The 23,809-nt window shown below is 35.9% G+C and overlaps 2 protein-coding genes and 2 long non-coding RNA genes across 5 annotated transcripts; 3 read left to right on the top strand and 1 right to left on the bottom strand.

Moving 5' to 3' along the window:
- Positions 1-5,310: 5,310 nt before the first annotated feature.
- LOC144443787 (alpha-ketoglutarate dehydrogenase component 4-like) lies at positions 5,311-8,741 on the top strand. The gene is made up of 4 exons (XM_078133333.1): positions 5,311-5,346; positions 5,890-5,959; positions 6,368-6,534; positions 7,851-8,741. Exons 1-4 carry the CDS (start codon positions 5,311-5,313, stop codon positions 7,869-7,871), a joined length of 294 nt encoding a protein of 97 aa, XP_077989459.1. The 3' UTR covers positions 7,872-8,741.
- Positions 8,742-9,825: 1,084 nt separating this feature from the next.
- Positions 9,826-23,794, top strand: LOC144443119 (endonuclease 8-like 1). The gene is made up of 7 exons (XM_078132491.1): positions 9,826-10,286; positions 19,904-20,023; positions 20,297-20,436; positions 20,968-21,123; positions 22,318-22,388; positions 22,740-23,034; positions 23,715-23,794. The coding sequence occupies exons 1-7, from the start codon at positions 9,826-9,828 to the stop codon at positions 23,792-23,794; spliced, it is 1,323 nt and encodes a 440-aa protein (XP_077988617.1).
- On the top strand, positions 10,631-14,738 carry LOC144443471 (uncharacterized). The gene is made up of 3 exons (XR_013481694.1): positions 10,631-10,921; positions 13,097-13,262; positions 14,019-14,738. It is a non-coding gene; the product is annotated as an uncharacterized LOC144443471 (long non-coding RNA).
- Positions 12,410-19,573, bottom strand: LOC144443470 (uncharacterized). Of its 2 annotated transcripts, none has more exons than XR_013481692.1 (5): positions 19,335-19,573; positions 17,408-17,514; positions 16,996-17,121; positions 16,594-16,680; positions 12,410-14,720 (listed from the first exon to the last, which is right to left on the bottom strand). It is a non-coding gene; the product is annotated as an uncharacterized LOC144443470 (long non-coding RNA). The 2 variants fall into 2 exon arrangements; XR_013481693.1 differs by having other exon boundaries at positions 17,000-17,121.
- Positions 23,795-23,809: the final 15 nt, after the last annotated feature.

The raw sequence follows: 23,809 nt of genomic DNA, 5'->3' as shown, positions 1-23,809 counted from the left end.
GGACAAATACATTGATGGTGCTGTTGTTGAGTACGTCTTCCTTATGGGAAGACCTGTTGATTCGAGACTTCAGGAACAAATATGGTCCGAAGACAACATACACATGGATATTATACAGGAGGATTTTATAGATGTCTTCCAAAACCAAACTTTTAAAACAATCATGGGACTGAAATGGGCCGCGCAGTATTGTTCAAATGTTAAATATATCATTAAAACTGAATCTCACACTTTCGTCCACGTGTCAAATTTAGTTCATTACCTCAGGTCATCGTTTACACAGGAATCTGATCTGGTCAGTGGACGCATCTTGAGAAACTCCAGACCAGTAAGAAGTCAGGGAAGTAAGTATTACGTACCATTTGAACTCTTCCCTCGTGAAGTGTATCCACCATATCCTGAAGGGAGAGCATACCTCATGTCATATGATGTCGCCCTCAAGACATCATTGACATCACCTTACATCAAGTTATTCCCCTGGGAAGATGTTTACTTCGGTATGTTGTTAGAGAAGGTTTCCATCACGCCTCGTCAACACTCCGACTTTGTCAGTGACACATTAAATGAAGTACCTGCCGTATGCTACATGAGAAATGCTTTTACGTGGAATACCTTATCTCCAGATTTCATGAGTTCGTCTTATGACAAACTGCAACACAGTCAAGATGTTTCTTGTTTTGAAGAAGACCGGATTAAACCTGATTTATACAGTTTTACCACAAGCAATGCGAAAATTTGCTCAAGTCGGCCTGGCAATTTGAATTTGCTGATTTCTGTCATGACCGCGCCGAAGAACTTCGGTCGTCGACTTGCAATTCGTGAAACATGGGGACTGCATTATGAAAACATCACAGGTTTCCAAGTTGCGATTGTATTCATGGTTGGTGTTCCGCGAGAACAATCAATATTGGATCTATTGGAAGAGGAGAATGCATATTACCACGATGTTGTCACGTCTTCTTTCTATGACTGTTACCAGAATTTGACTCTAAAAACAGTGATGATGTTAAAATGGGTGTCAACATTTTGCAAGAACACCGATTACGTCATGAAAGTCGATGATGACGTATTCGTAAACATTAAGTATGTCTTATCTTTACTCCGCGAAGCTCCGACGAATGGTTATTCAATGGGTCTTACCTTCTATAACATGTGGCCCGTTCGTGATCCAAAACACAAGAACTATACGCCGCGAGGTCTGTGGCCTGATAGAGTCTTCCCACCTTATAATTCAGGACCCTGTTATCTCATGTCGAGTGATGTTGTCTTCGATACTTACAAAGCTTCTTTTAGGACGAAACGATTTCTTAATGAAGATGTCTTCATGGGCATTTTGCTACAAATCATTGGGGTGTCCCCTCAGAGAGATTCCCACTTTGACATGTCAGGCAACGAACACAATTTCTGCGGACTACGTAATGTTTTGGCAACGCATAAAACAAGTGCTCATGATATGTATAAATTTTGGTATTGGTTGAATACAAAGACTGACGTAACTTGCATGGAGAACCATTTACCAAACAAACAATTCCATTTGTATCACCATAATCAAACCAACCGAGGGCAACTTCAATTCCGTTTTTCTCCTAAAAATCACCAGTTATGTCAGAAAGGAGTAATTTCGCCGTCTAACTCTCAAAAGACAATTATAGTTCTCGTATCCAGTCTCATTGGCAACTCTGCAGCAAGAATGGCGATCAGAAGTACTTGGGGTGTTTTTGTACAAAACGACCACGTTGCAATGAAAACTATTTTTTTCGTCGGGGGAACTTTTAATTTAACTGAACAAACGCTTCTTGAAAGGGAAGCCCAGCGTCATTCCGATATTATTCAGTCAAATGTGCCAGATGCGAGTGTAAATACGACATTCAAAACAATAGCCATGTTAGAATACTTAGTGGAGCATTGTAGTGACGTCACGATAGATTACGCGATAATGACGGACGATGGAACATTTTTAAACACTCAGAAAATATTACAGTTCTTCGAACAAGAAACCCCTTCTTTAACCAATTATATTGGTGGAAGTGTCCTCCACGGATCAAGGCCAAACAGAGACAATAAAAGTGAATACTACACTCCTGATTATGTGTGGCCGTTCGCAACATTCCCGGTTTACGTGGAATCGCCAACATTCATTCTTTCATTGGATGTTGCAAAAAAATTAAATTCTATTTCAAAGACTACTCCACCGATATTCTGGGAAGATGTGTTCATTGGGGTCTTGTTAGAAAAGTTGAAGATTACTCCCGTTCATATTACGGGTTTTGACTTCAAATCCAAAACAAGAACGAAATGTAACTATGGTGATGCCCTTGCAACTGCCTATTTCACACCAGTTCAAATGAGGACTTTTTGGCTGAAAAACAGTCAAACCGATTTGTTTTGTGAGGATACGTAACTGCCTTTTAAAATAGTAGTCCGTATTATGCTTGATAACATAGTCAGGTATAAATGTAGATAGAAGTGCTGCATTTGCCATTTAGTGAGAAAAATATACTAAAAATATGATACAATTTTATGATTTGGAAAAAAACTTATGAAATAAGAATAGATGAAATATGTTACTTATAAAATATGACCAAAATCATGCAAATTGAATTGTATTGTAAGTCATGTTTTAAAGTCATAAATTTTAGTGTTTTCTTCCGTTGTTTTATGTTATACTTTTTGGTTAGGGGTTGTGAATTTGAGCTTATCACATCAACCTAATTTTATAGTGTCAATCTCATTGCTTGAAAGTAAAAAGCGACGAACAATTTGGAACACATCTGAAAATGGAGCAACTCACGCTGACATAGAAACGGCTTAAGAACACAATAACAAATATATGTAATGCTGACATAACAGTTTATTGATTGACATATCAACATCTAAATATGTGGTTAATTGTGTTTAATATGTAATGAAGTTTTCATCAAGTTTTACGTATAAAACCAATGTAATCAAACGGCATGCATTTAAATCATAACAAGAACGATAGATCTAGAACTCGCACTGCGTCCAATGTTGCTCAAACGTAAACCATGTAAACCATGTACAATGTGGATCAACTGAAGGCGAAGTGACTATGCAACATTCTCAAGTAAATTTACAATTTTCCGATTCTGTACATTTTCGTGTCAATCTCATTAAAACCTGATAACTAAGAGAATTATTGTGTGTTTCATTGCAGTCAAATGTTGTAGACGTTTTTACTTATTGATATTTGATAGTGTCGAAACGAAACTTAGTCGACCCGAACGATTACTGTTTGAAGACGGTGGACCCAAGGCTTTACATCTACATAAACATCAACTGGGGTGTTAATTTCATCAAGTAACTAACATATATTCAAAAAAAAATTGGTCAATTACTTATACAAAGATATTTTTCTGTTAATTAGTGGTCAATATTATCTGTAGGTCAGTATAGTGACAAGTTTAAATCTTGGGCAAAATCTTGGTTTTGAGTCACCATACTAAAACTATACTAGTTGTAACTGAGGTATCATTTTTTGATCAGACAACCACAACATATTCACTGTAAACTGTTAAAATACCATTAATTAGACATTGTGCATCTTAATTAGTGGTCGTTCTTGTTCATAGTACATGTAATAGGTTGAAATCGTTGTTACCGTTTAGGGTGCTGCTTTAAGGTGTGGACCCAAAAATTAAATTTGATTTAACCATATCATGCATACAGCTATTCAAAATACGTTGACCAAATGTGATGCAATACTGCTCAGAGTGTAGGATATTAAGAGTCAGTTACTTTATCTAATAAAATATTTCCAAACGACGTTCCCGATGCCAGTACACTTTAAAGTTCGACTTCTAATGAGGATCAGGGCCACACTGTCCAATGCTTCAATGTGTTTGTTCCATTAATTTGTTCAGTGCGTTTGTTTGGGGAGGTTTTCATTGGAGTTATATCTAATACACACCTGTAATTGTTTGCCATACACCATGTAGAATTCTCTTCAATTATCCTATTTCAACAATGCAACAAATGCCATCATCTAGTGTATAGTACAGTGTATTTGTCACCATACAATGTACCGCATTACACCAAGTTGTCCCTCCCAGTAGGTGTGGTAACATTAGGAGGATACGCTCCCAACTTTGGTTTCAAAAGAGTGGAATGGTCTGGAAACAAAGATTGTAGAAGCCAGTGTTTGTCCTGTGTGACTGGTCGAGGGAGGTCAGATGTACAGCAGAGTTTCTTTCAAATGTACAATTGAAAAATGTCATTGTCTACATAGTTTGGGTGTGCTTACATAACCACGTATGAAGTTAGCAAGCTTATAGAAGTAAATGGGATTTCAAAATGTGAACATGTTTTGTTAACTTTTTAAAAATACTTTCCCAGACAGGGTCATTGACTTAGGGGAATTTGGTCGTTGGTATTTCAAGCCAGGCTGGCCTGGCCTGCCTGAGGGTACTGGTACTTTTCTTTTTACTTCACTGTTCCTTATACAATGACATACGGGGCCCATTTCTGAATAAAATACAGGCACTTATACCAGACTTTAACAATTTAAGTATACAAGATAAACTCTCTTTTACTCATGACTAAGTTCTGGAATTTTTCTGTTGACTTTATTTATAAGGCTTTTGGAAATAGAAAAAGCACACTGTATGATTAATTTTCTCCAGTATTTATTTTCAATATGTATATTTATACTGACAGTGTTCTTTTGTGTCTTATAAGCCCAGTGGGCTGGATGTGGCAACTCTTTAATTTATACGGTACATGTATTTGTGTCTTATAAGCCCAGTGGGTTGGATGTGGTAACTCTTTAATTTATATGGTACATGTATTTGTATTGAACGAAATGTTCACTTGGTAAGCCCACATAGGACACGTAAATAAATAAAACAAGCAACAGCAGCAGCAGCAACAGCAACAGCAACAACAACAACAACAACAAGTACTGCAGTAAACACGTACGGTTTGCTTGTTATGGATGGATGAGTACATGTAGAGATTTATTATTCATAAGTTCAACTTTTTTGTATTTACTCATGCATATTTTTTTTCTATGTGCGTTAATTTATTTATATATTTACTTATTTGTATACGTATATGTGTCTGTTTGTTTAGTTGTAACTTGTACAGACTGATGCAACAGTAACACGGTTCCTGCGCTCCCTGTGATCTACAACTTCTATAATTCAAACATCCAAATATTCAGCATTGAACTAAATATCCTTCCGTCGTCTAGTATATCATTCACGTACATGTATTTTCTTTTGTTAGTCTGTTTACAATATCTTTCGTGCGGGTGCTTACTGAGGTAAGAAATAACAAACATATACTTTCAACATGGCTGCCAGAGGGGCGACTGCTCGACTTGCACAGGTATTTATTTCGATTCTGACGTTCTTCCACATGAAATTAGTTCTGAACTGTGACTGTATTCGTGAGAATAATAAGCTTTATACATTTAAACTATGTTGCTCTAAAACAACGAATGGTAACCCGGTAAAGTGAACGTGCGTATAGTTCCAATCGACACTCGTAATATTATCGTACCCGTAAACAGAACTCGTGGAACTTGAAGGTCAACACAACAGGGCATATAACTGTTACATTTAAATACAACATTTCAACTTTCTTGTCATCAGTTCGATTTTACTGTTAACATTGCAATCGTAGAATACATAACTAGTTTAATGATACCAAAGCTAATTAAGCAGTTTGACAATCCAAGGTTTGCGGACTCTGTCTCAAATTTTGTCCTTACAGTTACACTTTAGTTACACAGTTGAGCTAACAAAACAGTTCTTGGTTTAGCATTTCCAACAGTAATATAGTTATGCCACTTTAGCTCCACAAATTATGATCATTTGTTATATATATACATGTCCTACTAATAGTAACCAATCTTTCCTTACACTGCAGGCTGTCAAGCCACATGTTCCACTGATTAAATTCAGAGGTCAAAAAGCGCAAGGAACACCAAAGTTCACAGGTAACAGATAAAAGATTCAATTACTACGTTAGGCTTTATTTTGTTAGAATTCAGAACTTCACATCTTTGAGACATTTGAGGTTTTAAAAGACAAGAGCTATGTTAACATCGATGTCATCAATACTCAAGTGTCAACCCTCTTAAATTCAAATTCTTGTAAAAGATAATGGCTGAGGCAGGATTGGGTGAACAAACTTTTGCCTGTCAGGCATTCATTAGGGTTTTGGATCTGAAGTAACTATAGTAATAATAATAGTGTGTGTGTGTGTGTGTGTGTGTCTGTGTGTGTGTGTATCTTGTGTGTGTCTGTGTGTGTGTACAAAGCGATGTCCACCAGACCTTAATATTAAACAATTAAACAGAATTGAGATATACAAATTTGTTGAGATATTCTGTTGTTCTACACAGCACATCAAGATACAAGGATACAGCAGCCAATAATTCGAATTCCAAGACAAGCTTCGTCATTTATTGTGAAAGGTACAAGTGTACGAGGTAGTGGTATTGATCATAGACATTTACCATCTAAGTATAGACAGAGACAACTAACAGATGAAGAAATTGAAATTGTAGAGGTGAGTTCTAACTGTACAGACTGTGACAGTAGTTACCATGGAGATTGGTGGACACACATCTGACCCTAATGTACCCTAAAACCTCATATCACACAGAGTCCTGCTTCTGCCTCTAAACACTGGCCTATATCATTTGTCTTAACATATTATACCATGCACGAGCCAAGTTGAACAAAAAATATGGAATATATACTCTGGTTGTTCTATGTCATGACAATGTGTGTCTACGTCACTGGTTCTGCTGTGCTCGAGTCAAAACATTCAAAATTGCCATTGCTTTCTGCATTTGTCTTTGATATTACTGCCGCTGGTATAATTATGTTAGTCTCCAATATTTTTCTTCATTCAGCCGGAAAATATTTGTGACCTAAAGGTTGTCACTACTCGTCTAGCAACTCATGGTGACAAAGGCCCCTTAGGTCACTCGTATTATCCTTGGCTGAATGAAGAAAAATATATTGGGGAATAAGATCTAACTGTTACTACTTATAATTACACTAGAGACTTGTTATATGAAATCTATGACAGCAACATTCAACATTTTCATCAACTTTGAAATACTTGACTCTGATATAATTATACAATCTGTATTCAGACAACAAATGGTAATGACACAAGGGTATCTCCACACAAAGTGATAATGTTCTGTATTTCAGTCCTACCAGTACTTCCCTTTCCTTGAATAAATATAGTTATGATAGTAATACGCACCTGAAATAAGTATTTTACCTCATGTAAACCAGATTGAACACATCAGAACAAAATATGGAATTTATACCTTGTTCTAAGCCACAACAATGTGCATCTGTGTCATTGGTTTTGTGGTGCCTGAAATACAAGTCAAAACATTCCAAATTTCCCATTATTTGTCCTGATTTTACCTAAAATATGCTTACTTCATTCAATTACAAAATACTCTTGACCTAATATAAGGGTCGTTCAACTTATAGTGACAAGGCCCCTTGCACTATACGAAAAGTCCAATTTACCCACCTTTACCCAACCTTTACCATACCTGTGACCCACCTAACTACCATCTCTCTCAAGGGGTTGTACGAGAAGAAGTGACACTTTTGACTGCCTGCAACCCTTAGGGGAGAGTTCACCGGAGGTAAATTAAGTCAAAGGTGTCACTTCGTCTCATACTCACCACACCACGGTGGAAAGACATGGTCAAATATGACTTTTCGTTATAGTGTTGGGTCACTGACATTTTCCTTGACTGAATGAAGACAAATTTCTGGTTTCATCTAAGAGTTACATAGAATTGTATCAATACCATTTACATTTCATGTACTTTATATGTTCTTTTACAGAGAGGAGGATTTGATATGTAAATGAGCTAATTGGAAGATTGCAGTCCCATAGAGTGTGAATTGTTGTCTTTCCCTATCAGTTTTTGTCTTCTTACTGTTGAAATGCTTCAGATTGTAAAGTAGTCATTTCCATTCTTTGAGAAAGTAGAAATGTATTGTTATTTTAAAAGATGGTCTTTATTGTATCAACTCAGAGAGATGATATTAGTATTTGGTTCTTTTTACTAACAATGGATCCCATTAAAACTCAGCTGAAAGAGTTTGTAACTAAAACGAGCTTAAACTTTAACCAAAACAGAATTAGATGAGCACTAAAACTTACAATATCAGTTCCCATTATATGTACTTTTAAACAGCTGGAAGATTTTCATTGTATTTTTCTGGTACTTGTCATTAATATAGATTTCATGGATAGTTTTTCAATATCAGAAATGATGACCAATATGGCTACCTGTGTGTTGTCACGCGTCCTTCTCTGCTATATAGTGTTAACTTATACGTTTGCTTTGAGATAACATTAGACACTCAGCACTAACAGATATTGAGGTGATAATTAACAGATAGTGTAGGTAGATTATTAATTTGTTATCAAACTCATACAGATACACTTGTAGGCATGTTATGGCAGTAGAATTTCATGTCAAGTTAGAGTTAGTCTGTAGAGCAGCTCACTCTTGGGTCATATATATATATCATACATGAATGTAAGCATGACAGTTCTGTGTTATATTATCTAATTCAGTTATACCGATATCAGATACAAATTATTAGAAAGATGTGTGTCATTATTCTTTCTTTGTATGTACATCACTAAAGTTTTCAAATAATAGTCACTGTTTGCCATCAACTGGAGTGTATGCTTTCATTGGATTGTTTAAACTTTATAATTTTGTGTTCTTGTAAATACACTTTTCATATGGAAATAAATGTTTAATTTTATTTAATTGAAATATATTGTCTTTGACTTTTTAATATGTATTATGAGTTAATTATCTGTGTTTGTAGATAATGTAATTTATATTATCATGTACCCAGTATCACTTCCAATGCAATTCAATGGAGAGCACACACAAGTAACCCAGACAATAATTTTCCGTATCACACCCTGGCACATTTTGCCCAAATATGGCAAGTGGTGTGCTTATCAATATCTGTTTGCTTGATAGTGATTTGGCTTTGTCGATTCACTTTTTCACATTTTTGTAATGAAATAATATTTCACTGCCAATTTATGTGATTGTGTGATTCAAATGAATGGTATTACATGGGGTATATGATGAAACCTTTATGGCCTGTATATAGATTTTGCAGCCCTCGGTAGTACAGAATATGGGCCCTCCTAAAGACTGGCCCTTCCACCATAAATCTTGGTCCGCAAAACCCTTAGTAAAGATAATTACAACATGAATGCCTACAGGAATGATATGTGTTGAATGCTTTATAGAGCATGTATTTTGTCCCTCCCACACCATCATAGTGGTTTGTTTTGATTTCTTATATTGTATATCCAAAACTCATAAACTTTCGTTGTTATTTTGTTCATGAAACTCCAACTTTTAAGTCCACATTTTAAAACAAGTCTTTTTAAAATGTACTTTAGTAATAAAACACAAATAAATGAACAAGTACTCTAAAAGTGTGCAATGATAAAAAAATAGATAATAGCAGATCAAAAATTGATTATTCAATTAATTTGCCGATGACTAAATCAATTACTTACTTAATAAATAAGCATATAAAACATACGAATACTCACGTCACATTCTCATGCATTGGCGGAGGTGCTTCATGAAAACAAATGGTATTCCTCACTAGCTGTGTGGTGGCGCCATCACTTATTCACGTTATGTAAACCATAACAGCTCATTGGTGAGTTTGATGGTGCATCTGTTGCGATCTCTCATCTCAATTGGTGTTGTGACCGACAACTCTAGAGTTATTCAGCGGTTTTGCTCTCAGTAATTCTTGAGCAGTCATGCCAGAGGGTCCAGAACTCCGCATTGCCAGTCGATTTGTAAATGCTGTGTGTCGCGATCGAGTGTTCACGGGTAAAGTCATCAAGTCAGATGTCTCAAAGAGTGAAGATGTCTTATTCAGTGAGAAAGCTTATACAATCACATCATCATCACGTGGCAAGGAGATGCAGCTATTTCTTACAAAAGCTGCAGACACTAAAGTGAAAAATGACGAGAAGGGAATCAAGGCAGCACTATCGAAATCTACGAGAATCCTTTTTCGATTCGGCATGTCCGGTAAATTTGCTTTCACTGACGCAGATGAAGTACACAAGCATGCACACCTGAAGTTCTTCACCAATGACAAATCACCAATGGTGTTAAGTTTTGTAGACGTGAGACGTTTTGGCAGATGGGAAGTGAATGCTGATTGGTCAGATAAGAGAGGGCCTGATCCAATGTTTGATTACCAAGCATTTAGGTATGAATGAAATCATGTCACAATTTGTAACAGTGAAGTAGGAAGTTGACATTGCTGTTCTGAATCTAGTGTTCATTTGATTTTAATGTGAATTAATAGCAATTGAATATGAAAATATGGAAGGCTCTTTTGTAATTGTAAAATTCCTAGATATACTTTTCCACTATCGTAGTTGGAACGAAAACCGTTCTAATTTTGATTGCATATTAAAGGTATATTATCTGCAACGGGGACTATTTTTTTGGGTAATTTCTTTCATTGAAAAATACGTTAAAACTAAACTGTAAATGGTCCAATCCATCTAATTAGAAAATTTACCTGTCTACTGGTCGTCAATATTACTCCAAAGTGACATACGGGAGCTGTAAAACATTCGGCCGGTTTACTTCTTTTCAAACCGCCCGCCATACTTGTTGACATCGATAGAGGCAAGTCATGTGATAGTGATGTCATCATTACGCGATATATTGAGCGAGCGTGCCAGCACGAGATGTCAACAATGACATGCACAGCGCTAAGGGTCACACGGGCGGAACGCGTGGGATAGCCAAGCCAAGTGGTTTTGGGACTGATTTAGTGCTGAAATATGTATTACAATGGCATGGGTAAGCGACGGCGATGCTCTGGAATACGATGTAAGTATAAACCACATTAATTTTGCGTTTTGTAAGAGTCTAAACGCCGGTGTCACGACGATTGCAGTTAGTGAGTGACAAGGCGTTCCGTAGCTGCAATAATTGCAGCGTTTGGTGTGACTTGAGGGATGTTTCATCTGTTTGTGTGCCTTTTCGTGTTACAATTATTGCAGCTAGGCGATCAATGAAGTTTGATACACACCGTGTCTTTTTAGTGGTCTGAGGTATAGTCGGACCAAACAGTGAGATACAATTACTCGTAGAACTATGAACACTTGACGCCGGAGAGTGAAGATATTACTAACAGATCGATAGAAATAAGGGCTGAACTAAATACTTATTAATCCATGTGAAAACACATTTGCAGTCCATGAACTGCATACAATATTACATGTAGATGCCTCGAACACAACAACGCGTACTGCATGTCGAGATGTACCAATGTAGAAGTACTGAATACCATTGGTGTATTATCCCCCGGACGCGAACTAAATTTCAGTGAACAATATTTCGAATGAAAACACCAAAAAGAAAACAAAATGGCCTGGAACATGTGCACTGCAGATTTCTTTCATGATTATTTCAGAAGAAATACATATTCCGTCAAATTTTCATATTATACATGTTATGAATTCAAAAAATATGTGTACAGTCTAGTAAAGACTTATTTACTATACATATAATTTTTTGCAGTTGGATTACTAATTATTCAATATGTCATTCATTATTTATATCAATCATTTAGTCATATCTTCAGATCTTTACTGTCCAGCATCAATTGCTCCTGAGGGGTATCAGCAGATTGTTTTTTGTTTGTTGTTGTTGTTTTTTTGTTGTTTTTTTTTGGGGGGGGCGTATTAGAAAATGGGGACATGATAAAATTGGTGAATGTGCTTTTTTTTTGAAAATTGAGATCGGCTGATGGGGAGGGAGCTAAAGTTTAACCCCAAGAGTCATTTACCAAGTGCATTTCCAACATTTCTTGTGGCTTCACCATAATAAGTTCTAAAACCTATTTTGAATTATCATGAGTTGGGCAACTCCCGAGAATGTGTTTGTTTATGCCCTAAATCTCTTCATGGGAATTGAAGACAATATTGATAATATACTATGGCTTTCAGTAATGTGTATGGTTTGAAATTTTAGCCTCAACAGCATGGCCTCTAGCATGTCATCATTTTTAAAAGAATGCTCACCATGGGAGGAGGACACTAACATTCATGGTGATGCTGTTTCTCGCCCAAATCAAGACTGATGGAAAGCCCTGTCGGCTAATTAACTCCAAGTATATGTATATGTTATAGTCCAGTGCCAGATCTCTCCCTGTAAAGGCCATTACTAAATTTATTGATTTCAAATGTGTACCTTCATTACCCTAATAGTTGTTGAGAATTTACCAATGAAAGTGATTCCATTGTTACACCGATTATTCTGCTGAAAACCTTTCTGCAAAATATGCTAAAATATTTTTATAAAGTGGAAATACATTGCATATGTATGTTTGTAGTATAATGCTAAGCCTCTCCAAGACACACAGACTTTTGATATAACCTTTAGTTTCCATTATAAAATAACAATCTCCACTTTCATGTTACTTTTACAAGGATGATACTAAGAAAGGGGTGGGACACTGTCTGATTCTGATTTCACTGTATTTAACATGTGTCAAAGTGGAATCTGAAGTTGTATAACAATACAAGTATTATTGAATGTCATATGTGTCATGGGGAAAATACTGTCCAGTGGTAACTCAAGTCAGTTTCTTTGCCATGCAGGGTAACTTACCTATTCTACACTGCTATTGACTTTATCTGTACATCTGTCATATTCATGATTTATTGTACATTCCAGCTGTCACTACCAAGGTACATATAGCACATACATGTAGGAGTAGTATTAAAGTTAAAGTAGAAGTACTTGGTAGATTTAGTTCGATTGTACAGAATGTGGTATAGGCATTGCAGATAGGGACTGACAAATAAAGATAGAGAGTGAGTAGAATATTTGAAAGTAGCTCTCAAGCTGAGGTTTACAGTAAGAACAGAAAGGACAAGTCACACTACATGCCAATTATAGGAATAAATAAATTCCTCTTGTTTTAATCAAATTATGGCATCACTAAATACTAGCATGAAAATAGTGTTGATATATATGATCATGTTTTTACTCTTTCAGACTCAAATAAATAATCTCAGTGGAGAAATTACAGTCTCTGGATAAGATGGCGAGAAAGGTTGATAGCCAGCGACCGAGCCAGGTCTAATGTTCAACCATGACGTCATACTTGTTGCAACATAACCTGGATGTTATTACCCTGCATGAATACAAAGTCCCATACTTGGTATGTCATCATGTTTCATTATCTTGTTGAATGCTGTCCACAATTGTAAATATTAGTCATGAAATGTTTTTTCCCCAGTGTATTAATAGGCAATGTAATACAGCAATTACCATTGTGTGTTAGATCACTTGCTGATGCATGCATAACATCCCACTCAAACTGGCTTTATTACAAGCATGTTAGCAAGGGTAAACAAAAAACATTAAAATCTTGGTCCAAATATAGAAACCAACTAGTACTACAGACACAACCTGTTACACTTCTGCAATAGTCAGTGGAACCATAAGTGAACCGAAGTGGGCCTTCAAACATCTGTAATTTGTTAACATATTCATAATAATCTATGAGACTAGTCTGGCAATATGCTGATGCTGTGAGCCTTTCAATCTATATCGATTTACTTGGTGGGCTTTAAACCCAAGCTTTACAATGCCAAATCAATGGATGGTGAAACATGGTATATTTATGTCACTGAGTCTTCAAAACATAAATAGGAGAGCTAGTATTACTTGTTACTACCATAAAAGCTACTTTGTTGTGGGTAACAGGAATGCAATTATACAGAGGATCAGTATCTAGAATCATGTATTATTCTAAAATCACATCAGCTCAGCACACATCATCTTTGACCTTTCATAAAAATAAACATTCTCACATAGGTTGAGAATAACCATCACTGGGCATTGAGTTTATGACTATGATGAAATCATGAAACACTGGCAATGTACAAATCTAATTTTTCTGTTCTTTCACCAGATGTCATTGTGCTTGCCTTGACAAGAGTTCACAGATGAGACATACTGATGGTACCACACAAAGACATTGCTTCATATAGCCAATTTACCATTTGGCAGCTTAGTTGTCCAAAATCTGGGACAGACGAGTCATCCCAAATTGCTGGGTGTATGCATTTGGGGATAACAGCCCTGATCCATTTGGTCAATACCCTGAAAGGATACCTGAGAAGGCTTGCCGAGATTGTTATTGATCGATGATACAAAGATTGATTGAATACAGTTGACTTTGCGCCTTCTTCAATGAGACAACTTTGATTTACAAATTTGAGTTTGTGATGGACAAGCAAACAGTTTACTATGTACTACTTTTCTAAGATATATAAACAAACTGATAAGAGTGTCATGATAAACAACATTTGAGTGCTGGTCTTGTATGTGGTTTTGTTGTGTAACAAATTTTATCTTTGCACAAGTCTTTCCTTATTTCACTTTATACAAGGAAAGACCATTCATTAGTGGTCATATTCAATCTTCTAGAATTTTCTTTTGTACGATAGAAGCTTTAGGTGATGGGGATGTTGATAGTCACTTTGGGTCTTTTACTACCAGTTCCATCTCCCTTTACATTCCTTGTCTGTCCACCAGCTTTTTTTCCTGATAAAACTGATCTTTCAGATGTCATAGTCATACAGACGTCTTCTGTTCTAGTCTTGCCAAACAGCTACAGTTACAATAAAAAGAAAGAAATTATTACTGTTGTTGTGATATCTGATTACTTATCACTAAGACAATATAGCACCCCAAATCAACCCATCATATATCTATACATATATATATCCATCCATACATACATTTGTACATACATACATATATACATACACAGCTAGCCATGTATACACATATATCTATCCATGCAACCATCTATCCATATATCGAGCCATGTATGTGCAAATATTATACATAGGGGTGCAAAAGTAATGGGTATAACATCTATATATTACGTGTATGGTTGTGTACATGTGTGTGTACACTGTATACATTTTGATTGTCCAGTCAACATACACCATACATTCACACACACACCACAGGCATGCATGTATAGAGACATACAAAAGATGTACATGTGTGTATGTATAATGTGCATGTAACTTTTGTATGGTAAATTCACAGACTCGCATAGGAATACATGTATATATAAATATGCGTGTGTATGGAATGATCAAATTATGAACATCTTTGTCTTTATCATGCAGTGTTTATGCTAATATTGGGGAACCTTGGTAAAAGAAAGTGGTATAAATGGCTTTGTTTCCCTGTAGAGTCTATGGTAATTTTGTTTTGAACAAAGGTGAAATGAGATGGGAACCCTGTTTGATTTTACCTACTTACCGCCCTGAGCAAAAACACTTAATGTATGTATGCACGTCTGTATAGTATATAGTATATAGTATGTTTGTACGTATGTGTAAAAACTTGTATTTTATTATACATATTGACTTTACACCATATATGCCCATACAAACAGTGATGCCACACATACATCCATACATATGATATGTACATAGTGCCTACACATCATACATACATACATAATAATGTGTACATGTGTTTGTCATGTATGTATGTGTATAAGTATGTATGTATGTATGTATGTATGTATGTACGTACGTACATATCATTGAGTATGTATGTGTAAACATTATGCATACATGTGTACACACTGTATGTGTATGTACAGTTATGTATACATGCTGGTATGCTACAGACACATGGGCATACATGTATAAATAAATATGGATGTAAATGGAATCATGTATCTATGTCTTTCTGTATGTCTCTGCATGCATGCATGCATACATACATACATAATATCTATGGTATGCATGTCTGTATAGTATATAGTATGTTTGTACACACGTGTACAAACTTGTATTATATTATACATATTGACTTTACACCATATATGCCCATACAAACAGTGATACCACACATACATCCATACATACGATATATACATAGTGCCTACACATGATACATACATAACAACATGTACATGTGTTTGTCATGTATGTATGTATGTATGTATGTATGTATGTACTACGTACATACGTACGTACGTACGTACATATCATTGAGTATGTATGTGTAAACATTATGCATACATGTGTACAAACTGTATGTGTATGTACAGTTATGTATACATGCTGGTATGCTACAGACACATGGGCATACATGTATACATAAATATGGATGTAAATGGAATCATGTATCTGTATGTCTTTCTGTATGTCTCTGCATGCATACATGCGTACATACATACATACATACATACACTTATATATACACATAGCATACGGCATACATATGAACATACACTAAACATATATATGCAGACATACTCACATATTATACGTATAACATACATTGACTTGGACACCAGACATGAATATATACACACAAATATGACAACATGCATGCATGCAAACATATATACTTTATGTTGTACAATTATGAACTATTTCTATAACTTGTACATGTTCAAAAACATGACAGTAAACAAGAATTTGTATGTAGATTTGTGTTATTTTACTTACATGCTATTTCAGTTCACCCTTCTTATTCGCATGACTTTCCCTGTCGTGGCAATTAGGGCTACCAATATGTCTCCCTTTCCACTTTTCCTGGTCAAAGTGAAAGCAAGATCAATAAAATTCAATGAAATATTGCATCAATGGTAATGTCCTTTACCACACAATTCAATACTTACTATGGAAAATTGGACATCTTTAACACCAGTTTGTGTCTGAGGTCAATACTAAGAAAGGTATTGAACATATGTACAAATAATTCAATGAACAATTTTATCCCAGTCTGTATTTAGAAGTTGTAAGGATTTACTTTTATGTTTGAAAGTGGAGTACGGTAAAGAAATTATTAGTTACATATGTGAAAAGAAAACCATTAAACTTTAAAGCAAAATGTATTTATAATATTACCTACTGTCATTCTTTTTGATCACCACCGCCACCACCCTCTCCAGCTCTTTCACCTCCATCATCACCAGTTGTGATTCCTTCAACTCCCAAGACAGTTGTTGATGTAGTACTCTCACCTCTCAGACACTAAAATGTACACAAGAATTGATAACACATTATATATGGATATTAATATCTGGTGTGGTAGAAACAGTAATATACCTCATTACATACGATTACATGTGACATTGTACACCATAATTACACACAGACACGCACACACACACACATGACGTGTCGATACACAACTACTAGTCATCATTACTGTGAATGCAGTGAATTTTTTTTTTTTAAATATCAATTTATATTTTCCCCCTTTTCACATCCAAGGACAGTAGAAATCATACAGATACTAATTTTCCAGATGCATTACCTGAATTTGGATTCCATTGAAATCTCAGATACATTCAATTTCCCTTACTTTACTTGAAACAATTTCTTGCTGAGTTACAGTTGATGGAAGACATGTACCAACAGCTCCTATTTTGAAACAAACAAATGGTGGACATTCTTAGTATACAAATGTACATAACATGTTATTTTAAAACACAATACAAAAATTAGGGAAATCCACTTGCATCCATCACATGCTGTCCTGTGATGTCTAAACACAAAGTATAATTGACTTCACCGTTGGCTTGATAGTGTCATATTTTATAGAGCAATAATGAGTTTGTTGTGTATTGTCCTTACCAGTACTGAAAACAAGTGAGGGGCTGCAAGTACCATGTAGCCCCTCACCAGTTTTTAGTACTGTCTTATGTCGAGCACCCTTATACATTAGACTGTACACTGTAATTTATTAAAAGGAGGCTCTTACCCGAATAGATTCAGATGAAAATTCTGAGCATACAAAAGTGAATTTAATGTCATGTTACATCATGTATGTATTGGATGTTTAGACCAGTTGTCAAATATGTGTAATATAGAACTGATTGATTGATTGATTGAAGAAAATATTCTGTAGATAATTTTTCAACCATATGTAGAAAGAATAGATCCATGAGCTATAGTATAGGCAAACTTGATAATTATGAATCAATTTGAAATGGAAATAGAGTGCATTTGTTTTATTTTGTGTTCAACTTCTTATTTCTATTACTTTTCCAAAGCTTTTTTATATTTCCGGGGTTTTCACTCAAAATTAATTGCAATAATTGTAACACTGGGTTTTTATTTTCCGCCTTGATTTAAAAAAAAAGAAGCTTTCTATCGTTCAGACCTCTGCAAAACTACACCAGCACAAACAAACCCAGCGTGTGGAGCCGATCTGCATACAAAGTTCAGTTATTATGTCATTGCCTGCCCACAGGCATTTGTTTCCCGAGTTATGTCTCAGAATATTTCTATCAGAATACAATAAAATGTCGATAATACATGTATCATTGATATTGACATATTTAGCCAACTATATATGAAAGGGGTAAAATTACACTTGTTTCTGTGATCGCGTAGGTCCACTCACCGCGAAAGAAAAAAATTCTCTGCTCCAATTCCCCTACATGGCGTCAGAAACCAGTCTATATCTTTGGAAGTCATGGTCCGATTGTATCAACGACACGATTTATCGGAAGATTATTAAATTTGGGAACTAGGAAGGGACGGAAGGTAAAATGTTCGAAATGTTTGCCCACTACAACGGCCGGTTGAAAGTTCATGTTTATCATTTATGTACGGTAATGGTGGCTGCCTTTCATACCTTGTGTCTTCTTTCGCAGCGAGTGAACCTGCGCGATCACAGAAACAAGTGTGATTTACCCCTTTCATATATAGATGGCTAAAAACGTCAATATTACGATACTCCCGACATTTTATTGTATTCTGATAGAAATATTGAGACATAACTTGGGAAACAAATGCCTATGTGCCTGCCCCCCAAAATCTGACATTTCCAAACTTGAATATAATTACGGGACCCCTTCATGACCCAAAAGATGTCTCAAACTACCTCAATGCTGTCAAAATGATAAAGTAACTCTGTGCATACTAACATTTTGAAAGAGACAGCGAGAGCACGCTACAAATTTTAGCAACGCGACATGTCAAATGAGGCATCTTATTCACAACTGACCGCCATGGTCTTACTTAGTCTGTAGGTACGGTTACCCGTTTCAACATTTCGTGATACATCGCTATTTTGACTGTTTTGAATGGCTTAAAGATACTTTTCAATATTTCTTAGTTCTTGTATGAAAAAATGATGAAAACACTCAAAAATCGAAACTAACGCTACAGCAAATTTTCAGTCAAAACAACAACATACGTACAGTTGTGATCATTCTAACTCTGTGAAAACTTACCTGCCGATCACGGGATTTTGCTACCGTCCTTGCGATCTCGACTGTTTCCTTCCAACGATGTTTCTCCCCTCGAATATTAATTTTCCCCTCGTTTTCCCGAATCCGAGCACGTTTCTTTCCAGTTAGCTTTAGCCGCGCCGTGGCATCGCAAAGCCATGTCACGTCCAGTCGGACTAGTCATCAACAAATTTCAACTCTCCTCTAGCTCTGACAACAACATAACTCGTGGAGAAATAGAGCATGCGCAGTCTACTTTGATATCGCACTGACGTCATAGGTCGTTTAAAGGTCGATGTATTCTTGCGCGGCATTTGAATGTTTACAATTTTAAAAGCAACGTAGTTAATATTCTTTAATAATCATTTTATATATTTATGGAAGGTTGTTTGGCTTTGAACACGAGGTCATTCTACATGCTATGCCATGTGTAAAAGTAAAATCATATTGAAAAAAAGAATAAAAATAGTAAAAAAATAGTCCCCGTTGCAGATAATATACCTTTAATACAAATGTTAAGTATTACCATAGTTACAACTTGTCACTTATAATCAGATCTACTTTCTTAACAGGTCAAATGTTGTGAAAAATGTATCCAAAGTTGTATTTAACAGACCTATATGTGAAGTACTGTTGGATCAGAAATATTTCAATGGGATCGGTAACTATCTGAGGGCAGAAATACTATACAGGTAGGAGACTGCTAGTGTGACATTGTACAAATTGTTGTATTCAAACAAACAGAGAAGGAATATAATGAATGAAGGAAGGAAGGAATATAAATGACATCAAGGTACAAAAAGTGTAAATCAGATCAGGTTCTCTCTCAGACTTTTAATTAGATTAAATAACTAGATCTGTTGATTAATGATAGTAGAAGGTAAACCTGCTCATAATAATACAAAATATTATAAATCCATCTAAAATTGCCGCAAATGTAAAATTCAAATCTTTTTTGGTTCCAGGGCAGGTATTCCACCCTTTACCAAAGCAAGGACTGTTCTTGAAGGTCTTCCAGAGACTCCACCAGACACCAAAGTGAAAAGTAACATGGATGTACTGCATCTTTGTCATGTAGTACCATTGGAGGTCATTAACCTTAAAGGTAAACTGGGCTTTCAGTAGAAAATCAAACTTATATGGACCATACACAAAGCTGCCTGGTGGTCAAAATTTTATTTTTTTATTTTTGCAGTGTTGCGTCCTTTTAAAATGTTCAATATTTGTAAAACAAATTTAGAAGTGATTGGTAACATGAAGTGGAATGGAATGCTCACACTCATTTGCATATAGGTATTCAATATTACTAGTATACACACACACACGCACACACACATACATACATACATACATACATACATACATACATACATACATACATACATACATACATACATACATACATACACACACACACATACATACATACATACATACATACATACATACATACATACATACATACATACACACACACACACACACACACACACACACACACACACACACACACACACACATATATACTCCTAAACAGATATATCCACTTGTACATATGTAATAATACACATGGTCTGAGAGATACACATGACATGAATGAATGAATGAATGAATGAATGAATTGTTTAATTTATAGGTTCTGTAGGTTTCAACCCTGATGGTAGAGCCCTAGATTATGATGTCTTTGAGAAGTGGTTACAATGTTACTACCAGCCTGGAATGAATAATGTAGTTGACAGCAATGGTAGAACAATCTGGTTTCAAGGGGCAGCTGGACCAATGGTCCCAAAAGGTACGACAACCTTTATATATATTTTCTAAAAAGTGTGTCATTTGTAAGATTCTGATCACAAGTATGCAATGGCCATGTGAGTAATACTAGTGTGTATGATATATCAGAACCCTGTGATGTCAATGTGGCATACTAGTACTTGGGGGTATTTGCAATGGTTGATGCAGCTGTAAGTGTTGCAGCGTACACCTCAGTGCAAGCACAATTGCAAATACCTTACCTACATGTATCCCCTCTCACATTCTTGTATCATTGGCTTCTGTTATCATTATATTTGAGTCCTCTCTCTCCCAACTTCTACTTACTTCTGTACAAGCCAGTACCACTTAAGAGAAAGAGGATTAATCCCTGACAACAAATTTGTGAAATTGTAAGTGCTGTCGCATGATTTCATGTACATCATGGAACACTTGCCCCTCAGTTCATTTGCATACAGGTATGTTAAAACATTGTTGGGATTGTACTGCAATGCAAATACCAATAGTATGCATGCACACAGTCCATAAAGCAAGTAATCACTGGTATATTGTAATAATAATAATAATAATAATGTTGGGTTCTTATATAGCGCTTTCCCATGCCGTGCTCAAAGTACTTTACAATTATTACCCCTGGCTCAGATCAGAATGGCACAACAGCCCTTTAGTCTTCCTCAACTCATACAATACACAATAGTGTCGTGTGTAAGGTACACCATGACGGGGCACCCTCACACATGTCAACCCCTCTCAGCGAGGGCAGAATGACACATATGCACATGTTGTGATAATGATTATGTTGATCAGAATGCATTGTTGTATCAAATTGAAAGATATACTTGGAAAAGTTGACCAGATAATATTGGAGGACAAAATTCTGTCAGATTTCTGTTGGCCAGCTTATTCTTATCAGACATACTGCAGTGACATATTTATTCATCTTGATAATTTTTACTCTGCACTCTAAAATTTAGTGTCCATATGTTGATCATTAGCCCGTTATACATTTATCACATATACTTATTATTTCTTGCTGTTGTAATTTACATGTTGTCATGGCAATGACCTATAATCGATACATTGCTACCGATGACCTACATGTATGCTCTGACTCTAAACTTTACAGACATTAAACATTTGTAACTTGGCTTTAATTTACAGTATATGGTCTCAGATCATCTCCATTCATGTGGTCTATTGTTGTATTTGTGTACAGGAGCCAAAACAAGGGGTATGAAGACATCAAAGAAGAGAAAGAGTGAAAGTAAGACAGTAGATACAAAAGAGGTAAGTCTGTCAGTTTTACAGTATGGTAGCTCATTTACATAAAATTCTAGTTTAGTCAGTATTGAGGATTTAGTTATTCAACCACAACACAAGTCACCATTGTCTGTCTTTTTCACTATTATACTTAGTACAATTTCCCAATGCTCACACCAAAGAATATCCCATATTTCTGCTATATCTTTCTGTCTAATCAGAGGTACCAAAGTAGACGTCATTTGGTATGTGTATTATGCTATCAAAGAGGGTAAAATGTAACATGCAGCCATCAATTAAAGTCTGAAGGCATTGTCAGTGTGCACAGAAATCAAAACTTTCCTCCAATCATTGTGGTAACATCCTTCTTTGAACTAGGAAACCACTGAGGAGAGTAACATTCCAGAAACTAAGAAAAGTAAGACAAGTGCTGCAACAACTGGAAAGAAAATGAAAACAAACAAGAAAGGTAAACCTCCTCTCAAGCCAACACAACCCAGAATTACAAGAGGTAGTCTGAAGAAAATAGACACAGTATCAAAAAATCAAACGCCTGGTAAAACAAGAAGATCTAAAACAAAGATGGCCGCAGACACCAAAAAGTCTGCTCAAAAGAAAGCTACAAAGAAAGTCTCAGACTCTACAAAACCAACACCAGTCAGAAAGACACAAGGCAAGTTTTAAATCTGTATTAGTTTCAATCATTTTATTGATATATCTTGAGAGATCGTGCCAATGGCTAGTAACATTTTGCCTGTTCAGGTCGACACACTTTGTTAAGCTGTGTATTTCTGGCTTTACCAGTGGTGTAGTGGTGATGATGTGATATCATAGAGATGATGTAATTGGTTTGTCCCTTGTCTCTCTTCATGGTTCATCAGAAGACAAGGGGCAACTCCATGAACAGGAACAAAGCCATACCAATTACATCGTCTCTGTGATTACATCATTGCCACTACGGCGTTTACTAGTAAAGCCAGCAAACAGGCAGTTTGACAAAGCCTGTCAACATGAACAGGCTAAACATTACTCAGTACTCCATAATTAGAGTGCTAGGTTCAGATACATGAACTCAGTGTAACTATACCCCACATTTTCTAGAACACTCTAATTAACCATTCATTCACTGATTCACTAACTGGGTCATTGGGTCATACACTCACATTCTCTACATGCAATGTTAAAACCTTAGTGGGAATACTGCTGCTTCCACACTGTCTCAGGTCACGATTAATCAGTGTTATTATCGACCTGCCTCTATCACTCCATCATTGCTGAAATACTCATTTCTAAGACTATATAAAATGGCTGTGTATGGCCAGAGTAGTGATTTGATGTATTTCTTCATTACAGGGAAAAGAACTGCTGGCAGAGGACAAAAACAGATTACAAATACACCAAATGAAAAACGAAGTACAAGAAGGAAAAGATGATTGATCTTTTCTGTT

This window comes from Glandiceps talaboti, chromosome 12, assembly GCF_964340395.1.
Source record: "Glandiceps talaboti chromosome 12, keGlaTala1.1, whole genome shotgun sequence".
Lineage (NCBI taxonomy): Eukaryota > Metazoa > Hemichordata > Enteropneusta > Spengelidae > Glandiceps > Glandiceps talaboti.
This window is presented reverse-complemented; position numbering and strand designations above follow the sequence as displayed.